The sequence below is a fragment of the Amia ocellicauda genome, chromosome 20 (assembly GCF_036373705.1).
Source record: "Amia ocellicauda isolate fAmiCal2 chromosome 20, fAmiCal2.hap1, whole genome shotgun sequence".
Lineage (NCBI taxonomy): Eukaryota > Metazoa > Chordata > Actinopteri > Amiiformes > Amiidae > Amia > Amia ocellicauda.
The window spans coordinates 19199431-19217102 of NC_089869.1; the positions used below are offsets into that span (position 1 = coordinate 19199431).

A 17672-nucleotide genomic window follows, 5' to 3' on the forward strand; every position below is an offset into this window, starting at 1 on the left:
GGATGTCAGGATTACACACAAACAAAAAACTCAACTTCTGGGGTGTATCCAATTAATCAATCCCCATTTTTAATACAGAAAACTATAACAAGATAATTGAAGTATACCAATGTACTGTTACTAAGGTGGTTTTCATTGAAGTTACATCTTTCATTTTGTACAGATATGACAAAACCATATCCACCATATTCCCATATATCGTAAAATAAACCAAAAAACCTTTGAGTTGTGCACTTGGATATCTATCCATCAGTGTAAGGAAAAACAGTGCAATCTTTAAACAGTGAAGTATAAAACTGAAACTCAGTAATGTCTACATACTATGAGCACATTGTTATTTTATGGGAAAAGAAAAACCATGTCAGTTTTTTCTACAGCTTTTTCAAATGTTATGCCAAGAAATTGACTTAACTGTGAATCAAATATCAAATATTAAAAACAAGGTGACATATACAATATGCTGCAGAGCATTACACATTCCTCTCAATCACTTCAATTGATCAGTCTACTTTAGCAGCATACATACCCAATGACATACAAAAGATGCCTATTCACACACACAGACACAGATGTTTCCATCTATCTATCAAGACTGTGTGTGAGAGAGAGATGCATACCATATATACATGCATTACATGAATTCTGATCCTATAAAGAATATGCTGCAAGAACCTTTTAATTAAAGCAAAGCTCTGCTATATTTACACCCTGGAAAGAACTGAAAACGTGCACCCTCTCTATTAAAGTGATACATTATAGTATTATTATTATTGCTACTATTTTATGTGTTCAGTTTAAGAAAAACAAAACTACTAATAGTTAAAAAAACATACAAAATATCTTCCAGTATTTTGGTTTTGCTTCAATTGTCAAAGCAACATTAAGCAAAGCAATTGTAGCATGATGAACCTTTCTACTCACAGTGCTGCGACAATGGCTAAAGAGACAAACATGTCACAGGAATCCATGAACTTCAGTACAACTGATCGGCAAAGACACCGATTCTGTCAGCAGCTCTCGAGGGACCGGCACACTTACTTATCAGCGGGTAATCCATCCTGGGTGAATGTTTCATTGGTAAGAGAGAGAAACAGGTATCCCGGCTTCAGGGAGCAACAGAGAGCTGCACTTGTCCGCATTTAGCTGTCAGGCAGCAGCTGCCGAGCTCTGTGCTCAGATCTGACAGAGTGCATATCTGACTGGCTGTGCGTGAGTAGTGCAGGCAGCCATTCCCCTACGTTTCCAGAAGGTCGGGTTACCCGCAGATAAAAGCCTAGATAGTGCAACTCCAAAGAAAGGAAATCAAGTATCTAAACATTAGCTTGTGTCCATTTAAGGGCCAAAGAAAGTTCACTAGATTCAGAGTTAAGGGGAAGGACTATGTATGCCTGAAAATCACTACACTGTTTTTGTACATACATGTTCCTCTTCCATTGTTAGCATATTCCATAAAGAAAAACATTATTCTGCAATGTGTTATGATGATGTTTTTATTTTCTTAGGTAGAATTAATTAAAAGGTCCTGATTAAATCAACAACGTTCACATTATTTTCCTGAAAAGTTGCAGTAGTTGCAGATCTGAATATCGCAGTCTGGTTGTATTAAATACAAATATCAGGAGCTTCAAAAACAGAGGAGAAAAGCATTGCCAGTGTGGCTCCCGTGACAGGCAGGCAGCGAGAAAACCACAGCGAGCCAATCACATCTGTTGTTATTTAAGCGAAAACAGGGTGAAAGCCACAAGAGATCTGTGTGAAAGACTACAACCCCTCTCATAGTAAACTACAGACCTGAAATTGAGTCAGGTTACATTTATAATTAGAGGAAAGTAGCATCCAACAGTAAATAAAGCCACCACTGAATACAGGCTTTTTCGCAGGTTGTTTAATCGTAGACGTGATCTCGTTTCCGTGTGCCGTTAATGTTTCTGCGAGCAATTCACAGTGCGGACATATTTAATTGGGGCCTAAGTATTGATAGGCGGGTCAAAGTTTAAATTTGGACGAGACCATATTGAAAATGTAAGTCAAAGACACACTCTTTTGCACACAATCACACAAAGCTATTACTACACTGTATTTTCCCAAGATCTGTCATCTTGTTCCAGAAATTGTTATACAACATCTAATAAAAACAAAATGTAACTGCAATTGCAGCATTAAACAACACAGGTGACAAACACAGCCATGTTAGAACAGGTACTGCAGGCTTTTCTCTAAGATGACTCCAGGGAATAGCCTGACTGAATGAAAAAGAAATAAATAAATCTGTTGGACCTGCTTTTTCTCAAGACAAACCACTAGCTGTCTGACATTATTTTATGAGTACCATGAGTGAATGCCAACATGTATAAACAGATAAAGTCTGTTGTAGCACAGAGGGAACCTCTTAACAGCTTTTGTAACTGTTTAAAATACAGAAAGAAAACAAATCTATGAACACATGCCATTTCTTCCGAGTGAGCTTAGTAAACATTTCTGTCCCAAAAAGGTATGTGTAGTATGCAAACTTAACCATGACCTTGCTATCTGCGCAAGCTCCATTAAACCTACTGGTATCAAATTTTGCCTCATCTACATTTACAAAATACATGAAGGAATATAGCTAAACCTTTTTTTTCATCCATACAGATGCCAGGAACAAGTCACCATAATGGCATTCTGTTGAAATATGGAGGCAGGTTTAAATGCCAGACTGCAGTCCAGTCCTCTGCAAGTGGATGTAGAAATGCAGTCGCTTGTATTCTACTAATTTTAGATTTTATGAAAGTATATTACATAAGAGTAGGTAAACTATAAGTATTAGGCAGAAAGTTTTTTCATAGCTATCTTACAAATGGGAAATATTTTAAAGAACTACCTTGGAAAAACTATTCTAAAAAATTTAATTTCACATTTAAAACATACCTTTTGTGTTTCAGTGCATTAATAAGTAGACTTCAGACTCTGTTTTCAATTACAAAATAATTATACAAAAATACTGTAGCAGCCTTTATGCAGTCAGACGTCACATTTAAGACTCTCTGCTTTCAATTCATAATGGGTCAGAACATTACTACTTTTGTGTAAAGACCTATCCATTCATTAATCTAATTTGAATGCAGATCAAATTGCTTCCCGCACTCTCTTAATGAAGGAATGCTAGTCATTGCACAGCATTAATATATAGACTCGGGGGATTATTGTGTCAATGACTCATGTTGTCAACTTGCGTTATAGACGCCATGCAAGCCTGCCTTTGGTCTAGAGAACATTTAATTGAGCTACAATTCATTGTACGCAGACTTAATTGTCATGTCAAATAGCATTGAGGAGACAAGGAGGATAAACAGGAGAGATCACTTGTTACAACATACAACATAACTAATAAGAGACGAGGAACACAAATATCTACGAAACAAAAATAAAATTGCCAAATAATATGTAGTTTTCTTGTTCTAAGAGTTTCATTGTAGCAATATATCTGGCTACATAAAATGGTTTGATTTGTGCTTCTCTGACATAAATTAGTTGTTGCTTTTTGGATAAATGCTGTACGATCATAAATCTAGATTACACTACTACTACTACTTCTAATATTGTCTGCTGTTTTGTGCAGATTATTATCAGCATTCATTGGATGTTTTGTGTACTCATTAACATTTTAATTGAAAAACCTTTTTCAAACACTGAAACCAATTTTCAAAATAAATTGCACATTAAAGTTACTATCTTAAGTGTGTTGCAGCAGGACATAAGTAAGGAAGAAAATAAATCAATTTAATAAAACATTAAACCAATGGTTTGTAAAGCAACAATCTTAAAATCTAATCATCACATCCAAATGCGAATGCTTATGTTTAAATGAAAGAGGTGTAAATTGTACAAATACATATTCATTACTTTCCATGATTTCAAAATAAATTACCCACTTAATTATTTTCACTTTCAACACAAACAAAAACAAATTTAAAACTAAATAACTAACCTGTACTCTAAAAAAGTCTGATTACCAGGCCGACAAAGAGTGTAATTAACAATTAAAAATGTCTGCGGCTCTAATCAAAACCTATCTTCTCCCAGTAAGAATCAGAACAGTTACAGTACCACTGGGGATGTCATCCAAAGCCACTAGGGACTAAATTAGAAACTAGAATTAATCATGAATAATTATTTTTAACAACCTATCTGCACAACAACATAATAAGCCAACAGTTTTGAAGGTCACATTTATTAAAATTTAATTCCAGATAAACAAAATTATGAAAACATACGGTCTGATGTTAGTGATTGGCAAACAGAATGGGTTGCAGGAGAAACTAACTTGTTCGCCCTACTAATGGGCGTCTGTCTGGCATACATAATATTCTGGATTATGTACACTGATATGGAAATGGCAATATTTATATTATTTCCATGTACAACAATATACTGAAAACAGCTTTAAATAATCGTTTGTGACAAGGAAAAATGTCTCAACAGATTTGTGTTTATCTCTTTTCAAGCATGTTTATATTTACAGATTAATATAAAACTGCCTTTTCGATTCCAATCAACAATTAAAGATTGCCCCCGTTTCTATGTTTGCAGGGTACTGAGTTAAACCAGACCTTCTCGGACTGTATAAAAGATACTGCCTTGAAGTCTCCTAAAGGGTTTTAAAGGCTCCAGTTGCTGATGCTTTGAGACCCTTGCCTGGAAATCACACTTAGACATCAGGTAAAGCTGAACAGAACTCAGAAAACTCAAACCCTGACATTTCCAGCTGCACAATACACACAATTTATGATGTCTCATTTAGGGTCTCCATTTAGTAAGTGCAGCCACTGCAAATTCATGACTTTTCTTTCGGGAGCCTATAATTCCATTAAAGTAAAGCAATTAAAGATACCCTGAACACCATAGATAGCTAAATAGCCCATAAACAGCCCTTCAGAAGGAAATGAGTGACTAGTACTCATAAGCATAAGTCTTGTCTCAGAGCTCATGTTATGGACTATAAATCATTTCAGCAAGCATGGCACATATACAAACCAATTCAGCATTAGTATTTCTTGTAGGCTTAAATAAAACAAGCACTTATTTGATTTTTATTCAGCCTAGATACTGAAGTGTATAATTGCCAAAATAAAAAATTAATGAAGTTTATAGTGCACTAAATCTGAGAAATCCCCCAAAGTATTTGGTCAATGAACAATGAAAAAAGAAAGAAAAAAATGCTGGCGCGCTCACGAGTTGTCCTGTGTCAGGATGTCTATTATAGTGCAATGTAGAGTAAACCTTTCCTTTAGGAACAAGGTGCCGCTCACCTTTCAGCATGGTCCGGCCAGTGGACCCTGGGATGACACTGGGCAGTCCACTGCGTGCTCCTATAGAAGCGATGGCCTCCAGCAGAGCGCCGCTGATGTCTCCGGAGAGCGCCGTCCTTTGCAGCGTGGCACGGTAGTTAGACAGTGCAACAAGGGCGCATGGCTTCGTGTCACAGCAATCTCTGCAGACGGCTACAGCCGAGGCCAGGATCTTTCTGGAAGGATGCAGTAAGTCCTCACGGCCCTCCTCACCCTCTCCGCCCCTCAGTGCATTGTGGATCTGCAAACAGAGAGAAAGCACCCCAGGTGTTCAGCACCACATTGATAAAAAAAAATAAGTGTGATCTCACCTGATGGAAAAAAACAGGTCAAACAAACTAAAGCAAGGAAGATTTAGTGCTTTGCTAGGAAAAAGAAAAAGAACCAGAAAATGTGTGTAATCTGCAAAACCTCTATATAATGTTCCTTGTTTACTGTTCCTGATCCTTTTTGATATTGTTCTATATATTAGATTAAATTAGATTAGATGTAAAAGAGCAAGATCATTAAAGGTCTCAGAACAGTCAAAAAATCTAATGGCAGTGCCACAACTGCACAGATGCTTCCAATGCTTTAATTAGACTGACCTTTATTGATTTGAGATGCACATACCCCCTGTGACAGATCTGATAATTAACAAAAATCTCTTCTTTGGTCCCACGTGATGTTTTAGATATTCAACTACTAGAAGCCATTTCAAAGTGAAATTATTAGCAGTTGCTAATATTATAACTATGTATTCTGCTCCAAAACGACTAAATGAAAATCCAGGCATAATAAGCAACCTAGATTCTTAAATCGAAATGTTGTGTGAATGTTGTTCAGTAATAATAGTACAAATGCCAGTCCTTTCTTAAATAGATCTACATATAACCAAGTCCCTAACTGGCAGTTGAGCAGGTGAGAAACGGCTCTTATTAATACAAAGCTCATTACAGATCAATAGCGTGGTTTATCTGTTCTGCAGGTTGTCACAAATTGTAGAAATAATATCTGGTGTTGCCTTGAACCATGTATAACAAATGTTTCAGTTGATCCAGATACATTATGTATTTGTGTAATACAAAAAAAAAAAAAAACTGGCAGAGAGCGTGCCAGTTAATTCCTTTCAATTTTAATTGTTATTCCAACAGGCTGGTTTGCACTGTTCTTTTTTTAGCTCATATTTATGCAGAAACGTTTTGTCATGTTTTGGCCACTAAATGTTGTAATGCAGGTATTTTTTAAGTGCATATATTGTTGTCAATTACCTACAAAACCTAAACATTATAAAACCAGATGCATTCAATGAATTGCCCAAGCCTAGTTTTCCCTTTCACACTGCCATGCTTGAATACATTTTTCCAATATTCTTTTCCAAAACATTTGTAAAGTCATTTCAAATGTAGTTACTTAGCAACTAATTCACCACTGTTTACTGTATAGCCTTGGAAAAATTATTAATGGACATAATAACTAACAGCCAGCAACTCGCTGCATGTAACATAAAAGGCAACTCATTCTAGATATTCGTCCTAAGCATTTCCAGGTGGAGGGACATTCCTAGGTCCTGACCATTCAGTTTCAGATACTGGAAAAGACCCAACCTGTGGTAAAGTACTGTGCTTTATCTGCACTAAGAAGATACAGCAAAGACTAAAAGCACACAAAGCACAAAAGCAGTTCAAGCTATAGTTCGCTAATAAAGCTTCCCGTGTAACTCCCCCTTCCTGGCATTTTGACTATTTTCTCTTTTTATGGGAAGTGTCCGTTGCCCCATGGGAATGACCTATTTTGGGAAAATGTCTCTAACATTTATGTCACTAAATACTAGTAACTTTCAAGATCAAGCTTTTTGTTTTTCTGTTTTGGTCAACTTTGAAATTGAACCACCTGGTGACTGTACTATATCATAGCCTTAAGAGTTCGAGTCCATGAAAGTACTTGAGTATAGTTAAAAGCAGTTACAGGTTTAATTATATCAGAGCATAAACAATTAAATAAGTTGTGTAACTATAACTGCAGCAGCTGTACAAGAATCACCAAAACCACCAATGTCATGTATATGTTTCCAGGTAAAAATAGCTCTTTGCATGATCTCTGGTTTAAAACAAATACATAAAATAAATAGACAATTTTGCTTTGGCAAGTCATTAAGGTTTCGAGGCTGACGTTTGGCAACTCGAACCTTCAGCTCCCTCCACAGATTTTCTATGGGATTAAGGTCTGGAGACTGGCCAGGTCCAGGACCTTAATGTGCTTCTTCTTGAGCCACTCCTTTGTTGCCTTGGCTGTGTGTTTTGGGTCATTGTCATGCTGGAATACCCATCCACGACCCATTTTCAATGCCCTGACTGAGGGAAGGAGGTTCTCACCCAAGATTTGACGGTACATGGCCCCGTCCATCATCCCTTTGATGCGGTGCAGTTGTCCTGTCCCCTTAGCAGAAAAACACCCCCAAAGCATAATGTTTCCACCTCCATGTTTGACGGTGGGGATGGTGTTCTTGGGGTCATTCCTCCTCCTCCAAACACAGCGAGTTGAGTTGATGCCAAAGAGCTCAATTTTGGTCTCATCGGACCACAACACTTTCACCCAGTTCTCCTCTGAATCATTCAGATGTTGGCAAACTTCAGACGGGCCTGTACATGTGCTTTCTTGAGCAAGGGGACCTTGCGGGCTCTGCAGGATTTCAGTCCTTCATGGCGTAGTGTGTTACCAATTGTTTTCTTGGTGACTATGGTCCCAGCTGCCTTGAGATCATTAACAAGATCCTCCCGTGTAGTTCTGGGCTGATTCCTCACCGTTCTCATGATCATTGAAACTCCACGAGGTGAGATCTTGCATGGAGCCCCAGACCAAGGGAGACTGACAGTTATTTTGTGTTTCTTCCATTTGTGAATAATCGCACCAACTGTTGTCACCTTCTCACCAAGCTGCTTGGCGATGGTCTTGTAGCCCATTCCAGCCTTGTGTAGGTCTACAATCTTGTCCCTGACATCCTTGGACAGCTCTTTGGTCTTGGCCATGGTGGAGAGTTTGGAATCTGATTGATTGATTGCTTCTGTGGACAGGTGTCTTTTATACAGGTAACGAGCTGAGATTAGGAGCACTCCCTTTAAGAGAGTGCTCCTAATCTCAGCTCGTTACCTGTATAAAAGACACCTGGGAGCCAGAAATCTTGCTGATTGATAGGGGATCAAATACTTATTTCCCTCATTAACATGCAAATTAATTTATAACTTTTTTGAAATGCGTTTTTCTGGATTTTTTTGTTGTTATTCTGTCTCTCACTGTTAAAATACACCTACCATTAAAATTATAGACTGATCATTTCTTTGTCAGTGGGCAAACGTACAAAATCAGCAGGGGATCAAATACTTTTTTCCCTCACTGTATAACAAAATGGAACCCAATCTATGCCACAAGATTTTGCCCAACATGAATCTTGGTTTGTATTATTAGCAATAAACAGACGCTGACAAATCTGTTAAAACTACACATCCACATCACTACGAGAGCGAATGTGGTAAATGAAAAAATTGGATTCATAATCGGAACACATAATCAGCTTTCCTAGCCATAATGTGAGTTTCGAATTCTCTTTTGCCATTATTGTTACATGAAAGAAACCGGGTTCTACCCTGTGTATTAGACTTTTTTACTCTACAATTGTACACAATTGTCTCCTTTGAAAGCCCTTTCAAGTCTAGAAGGCTGTCAGCAGGAATCAAACAACACCTTCTATGTAGGTCAAACTATTCTGACACACAGATATTCAATCTTTTTTTTTAATATTATTTTTAATCCAACAGCTAAGATAATATCAAGACAGTGATTTCATGTGGAGAGGCTATTATTTTGACCTTACCCCGATAATTCTCAAAAATACTAATGTAATACCTGTCAGATTAGTGCCAGTCCTCAGAGCAGTGTGACCTAGTTGGCTGTGACCAGCTCCTGAGCAAAAACATCACTTAAACAATCATCCTCAACTATGTTTCTGGTGTAAAAGTGTAATTTATAAGCACAAAGCTTAGTCTCAAACATTGCAGAGAAATATATCTGACCCCTCCTGCACAGCAGTTTTACTTATAACAGGTTTATAATCTTGATATAATATAAAGTAGTTGATATTGTACCTTATAGTACCTTAATATTATACATTACCTCTCTTCTTAATCAGAAAAATCTGTACAAAAACCTGTGGCTAATAATACATTAATCATACTGCTATATATTTGGAGTCTTAATGGTGTCGCTGCATTCCTTTTGCTATAGCTCTCATTCCAGTCCTAAAGACGAAGATATACAAGTACTTGGAGAATTAATATAATGTCAAAGTATCTTCACACTTATAGACAGAAAAAAATTAAGCAGTAAAGTTTTGTTACAGCTGTCATTTCAGTTTTATATGTACTCCTGTTCATCCCACATAAATTAAGAACATCTTAAAGGGAAAACTGCAGCTAAAATAACTTACATCTACATTTGATGGATTTATTATGCTTTTAATATGTCCAATCAACAGCATGAAGTATATGAGTAATAACTCGCCAGCATACACACGTTATTATGGATATGCAGCACAATCTTTGGAGAAAGAATGCAGTTTTGTCTTACCTGAGAGATTATGAATAATACCATCAATACTATGGACATTTTTTAAATAAAAAGCAGACTACTATTGTAAAAAAAAAGAGATGTTAGGCAACCAGCACAATATTAAAGCATAAAATAAACCTACTCATAAATGTTTAAGAAGACATTGCTACAGTTAATTGAAAGTCAACGTAAAGGAAATTAGTTTTACTAGTAATTTTCCAATTACTTTTTTTAAAGATGGTACAACGGGTGGCAACACAAGAAAACTACGTCATACAAGTAGATTTTAAGTTGGAACTATTAAGAGCTTGCAGAAATGAGGAACAAAAGAACCAACCAAAAACCTATGGAACTTTTCTGAACATGAAATGACAAAAGAATGATTTCATAGTTTGGTTCTTTAGGGGCAATCCATTCACAACCACACCATATTTGAATACAAACTGGTCCAGGGTAAAACAAAAACTTAAAAGTACAACATCAAGAGTACATTAATTTCCTAAGTAATGCTTACATTTCAAAAGTGGAAAATACCCATAAGGGAAACTACATAACTTAAGGATAACAAAAGACTTTACATGGGTCGTTTTTTAACATTTTATTTTTCTTTACTTTGCTTTCTCTACCTCAGAAAAACAAAAAATAATGAAATTACACCACACAGACTAGTATACATACATACTTTGCATACATTTTTGTTTAATATGCCATCCATGAAATGTCTTCAGTTGCAATGATCAAAATAAAGATGTTCCCCATCTTACGTATGTGATTCCACAAATCTCTACGCAAGTCATTATTGCCTAAGTCGGAAACGCACTTCTTGCTCTTTATGTATCTAATGTAAAAATCATGTGATGTAATATGGGATAATCATACAAACATTTATTTTGTAAGCAGTGTCCCCCCCCACCAACCAAAAAAGTATTACTTTGTCCGTTTATACCTAATCTTCTTAACCAAGCATGCAATTGTTCAGATTATAACTTTTCATTTCATTTCATTCAGCATATCATTTGTGGTGTAAATCACACCAAAGGTCAATTGTTTCTTCCAAAAAGTCAATATAAAATACTTCTTGGTTAATAATAAAACCTGCAGTAGTATAGGCCAGTTTCTCTCACATTTTAAATAACCTTTCCAGGAAAACAACAAAGAGATCTGCTTCATAAATGCCAGCTGATGTCTGTGCGCTTAATTAAGTGGATTATTTCCACAGCAACAGGGATAAACCTTTTTTTTGCTTTTTAATTAACAATGTTTGGTAATTTCAACCATGCTCCTCTCCAATTCATGATTTCAATTAAAAAACAAAAACAAAATCACAATTACACCTCAAAGTAACTTTTAATTGTGTTAACCCTCTCACCATGTTATTATTAATATTAATTGAAGACATCCTTAGTGATGTTCACATACATGTTTCAAGTAACATAATACAAAAAACTATACTGGTAAGAAAGATACAGGTTTATTTGAAGACAAGTGTTCATTATCATAAAGGTCATTATTTATATACTTATTTACTTTATAACGTATGTATTTTTGAAAGAGGCCCCTCACAGTAGGCTGGCGAGCTCAAAGCTTCAGCCCAAATGCTCCTTCCTCTTTAAGGTGTTACACTTACTCCGATGCTGCCACATCGCAGACCTCCAAACGAGACCGGAGAGGCAGAGCTTAAATTAGCTCCGAATCCCCATCAGGACTTCAAGCCAGTCGAGAGCGCCTGGAATCCTGGACTGGAATTGCTTGGCTGGTTAATTATTTGGAAGGAATTTTCTTTTACATAAAACAAAATGCTTGCCAGAGTGTCACTTTGGTGAATCCATTTTTACCAAGCTGGGTCCACGAAAGAGGAGGCGTTACTTTCTGTCGAAATTCATCTGTCATTTTGTTCGGTAATTTGTGATGTAGCTGTAGTATTTATGAATATAGACAGGGAGAAAGGTATCTGGATTATTGTTCATATCTCATATGTTCATATGAATGCTAGATTGAATGTTAATAGTCAGATGTTATGGAAATATTTCAAAATAGTTAAAGTTTCAACTACATTTTAATGTAGACCTGATTTAGTTTTCACATGAAATAAGTTATACCATCTATACCAATAACAATCTAAAAGGCAAGAAAGGAATTTCAGGCTAATCGGTTTGTTTATGCTTCATTCGTTCGTTCTATAAGGTTTCCTCAGTGTGCCACAGTTGTGGTTACTTGAGGTGGCAGGGAATGGAGCACTATGTTTGGTTTGGCATCTGTCCTTATCTTTAAACTCTCATGCAGTTGAAAAGCTAACAACTTTAAAATAACCATTTCAAATGTATTTTTGCAGAAAAAATTATCCTTTAAATTGAAACTTTTTTTTTTTACTGTTTCTTATTTGTTTCGTTTTTCCATTTAAAATTGTGTATATGTTTCTGTTTAAGGCATGCAGATAATAGGTGTCTGTTATGAAATAAGACAGTTAATGTGGTTTTGAAGGAGTTTGGTAAACTTTTTTTGAACCCAACTAGAGATAAACAATTATGGAGGGGAAATAGGTTTTTGACGAATGGCCACGTTATCAACTAATGATCTATAAATAAACACTATGTAATGGCCACGGTTCAAAGGAAGACTGAAGTTTGTAGTTTAAAAATTGCAGTCATTTACAGAGAGCGCTGTCTAATTCTCTATCCATCTGTGAAGAATATAAATGTGTATGCATTCAGACACAAAACAAAAGAGAACCTTCTTATATTTCAGGGCAGGCTCTCCTCAGAGTGGTTTCTTTACTATTAAATTACACCAACGGCATTTATTGGGCAATGTTTTCTAGAAATACAGAAGCCATAGCTCTCCTGTTAACTAGATTACACTGGAAACGACGGTAGCCTGTACAGTAGCATTATGTATAACCTTTGTAATACCTGGGGGTCTTAATCACATCTCTGCCCTTTCCTTCAAAAGAAAAATAAATACATTTATATGATCTGACATTTAAAATGCTCCCTATTGCACTGTTTATTGAAAAAGCAACTCTGTAGCAAAGTACAAAGATAACTTTTTCCTTTGTGGAGCCCGCTTAGAGAGAGATAATTGCTTGTTTCAAGGGATGGGCTTTTGGCAATCTGTGTGCTGTTGTCAGATTGTAAGTGGTACAACAGAGAATATTGCACTTTCTCGACAGTTACTCACTGAAAGAGAATCTACTACACCCATGTTTCCCAGACTTTATTGGGCTGTGGAGCACTCAGCCGACTGAACCATTTCCACGGACCACCCAGGCCCCCCATCCCTGGTGACAAAATGCATTTGCTTCTCTAAATACCAGTAATACAAAATGATTCCTATTACTGTTATTCCTATATTTGTTTAGGGGGTGGGCATTTAGATCTTATCCCAAAATTGTATACAACCCTAAAACTGCCACTGCACTTAATTTATCTTATTTATTTATATTTATTTGCCATCCTAATGGGATGAATAGTGCTGCATCATGAACAGGCTGTGTCTATCACAGTGCAGCAGCTACATGAGAGCAGCCTAATCCAGCTGATAAGACATTAAATATTGTTAATGACAATAATTAAAACAAAAATGTTGCTTTAATTTAACCAATGTGGTTTACCCGACTTCATTTTAAAATTATATCATGAATACAACATTAATGAATGTACAAAACCAAAGGTATAAACACTGTCATGGACAACTGGTGGACTAGAGAGCACACCTTGAGAAATACTGATCTAAACGTACCATAGAGGACATCTAAATCAGTACATTGGCAAAACCTTCACATAGCATCTTGTGTAAAATGCCGTGTGGTTAAGCGCACACACTCATACTAACAGTGTGAGTGCAGTAGCAGGTGGTTAAAGTGAAGTCCATTTGAAACGAATCCAAGCATTTTGTGAGCAGCTTCCTCCAGTTTTTTTCCTCTCCTATGTACCAGACTGCTCGCTTTTATTGATTTTATTTAAGCAAAGCTTTCACAAGGAATAATCCTATTGAGATGTAACAGGGCCCTCCAGGAGACAGACAGAGAAGCCCATGTAAACAGACGCTAATTTTATTGGACTAAGCGTTCAAACGGCAAGGAAGGAGCAGACAAAAACGCGAAGCATTATTTAAATCAAAGACAGGCGCCGTTGAGGGCGTCTGACACTCAGGTTTTCAACGTGCCTCACCTGGCAGAGGCTGCGGTGATCACAGGCCGGTCATTTCAATCCAGATCAACTGGAAAGGGATGCAGACACCTCCAAATATGGATTGGGTCTTATTTTGCTTTATATCAACTTCCTGGTCCTCCAAGTGGAGTTCAGAATAAGTGAAGAGACACAAACGATTGGTTAGTGTCAATGTCTTGAAAAAACGCTTGAGACTAAAGTTAGCCAGTTGTCCTTTACCATAGGGGGATATTGTGTACCCATGTACGTGTTTCATTAAATATTCTTCATCCGACAAGTAAGTTATGCAGACATACAGGATGTAAAGTCAATATTGTCATTAGTGGTGGAGTATGCTTATCAATATTAAAACTCATGCAGTATGAGTATGAATTAATTTCACAGTCCACATGTAATGCTTCTCAGTGGAGCAGAAAGGAAAGATAAACAGGTGGAGGCACTTCATCATCCACAACCTTATTAAGACATAAGGGGCCAATGAAAGCATCTACCAGTATTTAAATTGACTTATTCTCTGTGGTGTATTCAAACCTGAGTTGCGCTCTTACATGTCGCGTCCGGGGCTCAGTGCTGTAGACGCTCAGGAGTGTAGAAAATGTCACACACATGACAAACGCCTAACAGCTGTACCGTTTACAGTACACAGGGACGGTGCATCTCTGGGCCTGTCACTGTCTGTCTCCAGAGAGAGGGAAACCCAAAGCCAAGACTTCCAACTTCGTTTTCATGCTTCTTCCAAAAATGTAAAACACAGTTTATAATTAAACATTCGGACATTATTAGAATAATGTAAAGTTAATGTTCAGGAAGAACAGTCCCCAAAGACCACCCACTCTTATTTATTTATAATCTATATTCTACCATTTGAGTAACAGTGTTAACTCTTAGGGACCCAACAACATATATGTCATGTACAGGGGCCGAGTATATTGGGAGAATATGTTTTTGCAAGACTTATAAGTGTGTTAACTATATGCCACACATGTGCTAACCCAATAAGTTATTGGCTGACTGTCAACCATGGCTACTTACTATAAAAAATAATCTGCACAGTTTGTTAGACGCATTCAGTCTGAATAAAATAGACTTTTCAACATTAGGGATTTTCCATGGAACTCGTCATATATTGCTGGTGTTGCATCACATACTACGCATCAACTTCAAATCAGAACTTACAATAGATTCTGAGATAGGATAGGAACACAAATGTCTGAAAAGAATACATACATACAAAAATAAAAAATGGTTTCATCTTTGAACAGCTGTACAACATTATGGTTTGCCATTTTCATATTCTGCAAGATGCGTATTTATCCTATTTATCCAAAAGATGACAGCCTCCATACTTATGTGCACAATACAACAGTCTGTGCTGCTGTGTCTATAATTTACAAATGTACCAAAAACAGCATCTTCACATGCAGTGCAGTTGTCAGGAGAATAACCATTTATTGTTGAATGAGACCTCAAAGTGTTATTCAGTGTAGACCAAAGATGTACTATGGCAACAGAGATCGGCCATTAAAATAAACAGGATGTTTCATAACTGTCCATTAAGTATTGTCAGAGCACTACCAAAATCACACTGATACACAAGAAGAGACTTTAAGACTGTTAAATCCTTACAATAATAATAAACGTTATGTTCTAGAATATGTATTAACATAATGTCCCTGTAGTTATAGTAACAGTTAGTAATATTGCACATTTTATTCCATCAAACATTTATGCAAAAAAAATAACCCTCGTATAAATATGTAAGTTGGACGTTGTGTGTAGGCAGCCAATGATAAACGTATGAAAAGGATTTCCTTAAGATAAGGAGCAAAAGGAAAGCCAGCTCCAGATCTTAGGACAGATAAAAGCATTGTTTTCCTAAGATCTCCAATGACTGCAGATACATACATATCATCATATCAAAGCCTTTTCAGCATTCCATCAGAAATACAGCAATAACTGGACAAACACTAAATAATTAAACAAGTGTATATATTCATCTTGGTTTTGAAAACCATACTGACCACTCCTTCTACGAATATTTCATTAAATCCACTGAAACGGAAAATGTTAAAAATAAATGTATAAATTATTTCCATCTGTCCCAAGTTCATCTTTTTAAGTCTATCTTCTTAAAATGCCCAGCTTCTGAGCTACATGGCATGATCAAACTCTATGCATGTCATGTTTAAATAATATTCACTTGATGGCAAGGGTTTCTTTTTCTTTTTTTGCTTTCATTAAAATACTGATTACTCTTTAACTAGCTGTTACCTCAAAGAAACATTTCACCAGCCATTTCTCTTAGATGACATTGCAGTCTCCGATGCTGTATACTTGACCACCCTGGAGCCAGTAGGTTGCCATTAGAAAACAATGTACAAAATGTATGGAGAAAAAAACGGTCTGTACTTCACAGTCAGAACATTGCAACCATTCATTCATAGCACTTGCTAATTGTAATTCAAATAGTGACTCAACTAAATATTTTTTTTATATATGGAAAGTAAATACTGACCTCTAGCTCAGTTCATGCTAGTGCTCCAAACCTGTCACATGACACAAACAGCACACAGCTGTCACAGAAACGCAGCGCTGACCTAACCCAGAGTGCTTGGCATATGAGACTGGGAATATTTGTGTGGGTAAGTGGCACCAGCATGGTGGTCTTGTAGTAGAACAAGAAGACTGTCAGAAACAACATAGTTTGAGTCGATTCAATATTGGGACTATACTGAACCTTGCCAACCAATGGCATGACTGACTAAGAACTGCATATTAAACCAATTAACACAATTTCCAAAAGAAGCAAAACACAGAGAATTTGTTACAGTACATGACAAATATTTTTCATGTACTGTAACAAATTCACAAACACTGACTGGAAAAGTCACATGTGTCACATACAAAAGCCATATTTTTATTTTATATTTTTCATAGTGTGATCTGACTTTCATGTAGCTTGGCTCTGTACTTCTGAGATTGATAAGCCACAGCAATGCTTTTCCCCAGAGCACATTCCTTTGCTTTTGGTCAGGACAGGAGAGGAATACAAAGTTGATGGGAGATGCTTACTATGGTATGCCTACATAGGTCAATTATTCATGTCCAATAGTGTATACATATTTAACATTCTTGCTGTTTGAACTTGCTCTTTTTGCTGTACATACAGACACACACAAAAACATGACACCTTTAAAGTATACAGAGAACGAGAACTATACATCCAACATGTAAACAAACGAGTAAGTATTATAACCTAATAAGAATATGTAATCTGCTATAAAAGTATGCCTTCCTTTTATCAACAAAAGCATATTCAAAACCATTTTTAATTCGGCTGGTTAATGTCACCCAGTAGAAAGTCCTTTTGATGCCAAAACTAGGCTCGATAGGTTATGAATAAGATCTGTGCCTGCGTCAATCATATTGTGTGACATATGCTCTCCCTAATATCAGTGATAGTGACTGTGCTTGTAGGTTAATATTATTTGTTTCTTTATGCTTCAAGCACTATTGGAAAATGATCCTTGTAGGTTTTCACATGACCCTGAAATCAAAATAACAATAATATACAAGCCAAGTGTATTTATAG

The 17672-nt window shown here is 36.5% G+C and overlaps 1 protein-coding gene across 6 annotated transcripts in view; it reads right to left on the reverse strand.

The window, feature by feature from the left end:
• The window catches only part of plce1 (phospholipase C, epsilon 1), an 84345-nt gene that overhangs the window by 32372 nt on the left and 34301 nt on the right, over positions 1–17672 (reverse strand). For all 6 annotated transcript variants that reach the window (XM_066693612.1, XM_066693610.1, XM_066693615.1 and 3 more), the window contains exon 3: positions 5289–5568. In XM_066693612.1, the coding sequence (XP_066549709.1) occupies positions 5289–5568 (280 nt within the window). The remainder of the gene's footprint in view (positions 1–5288; positions 5569–17672) is intronic.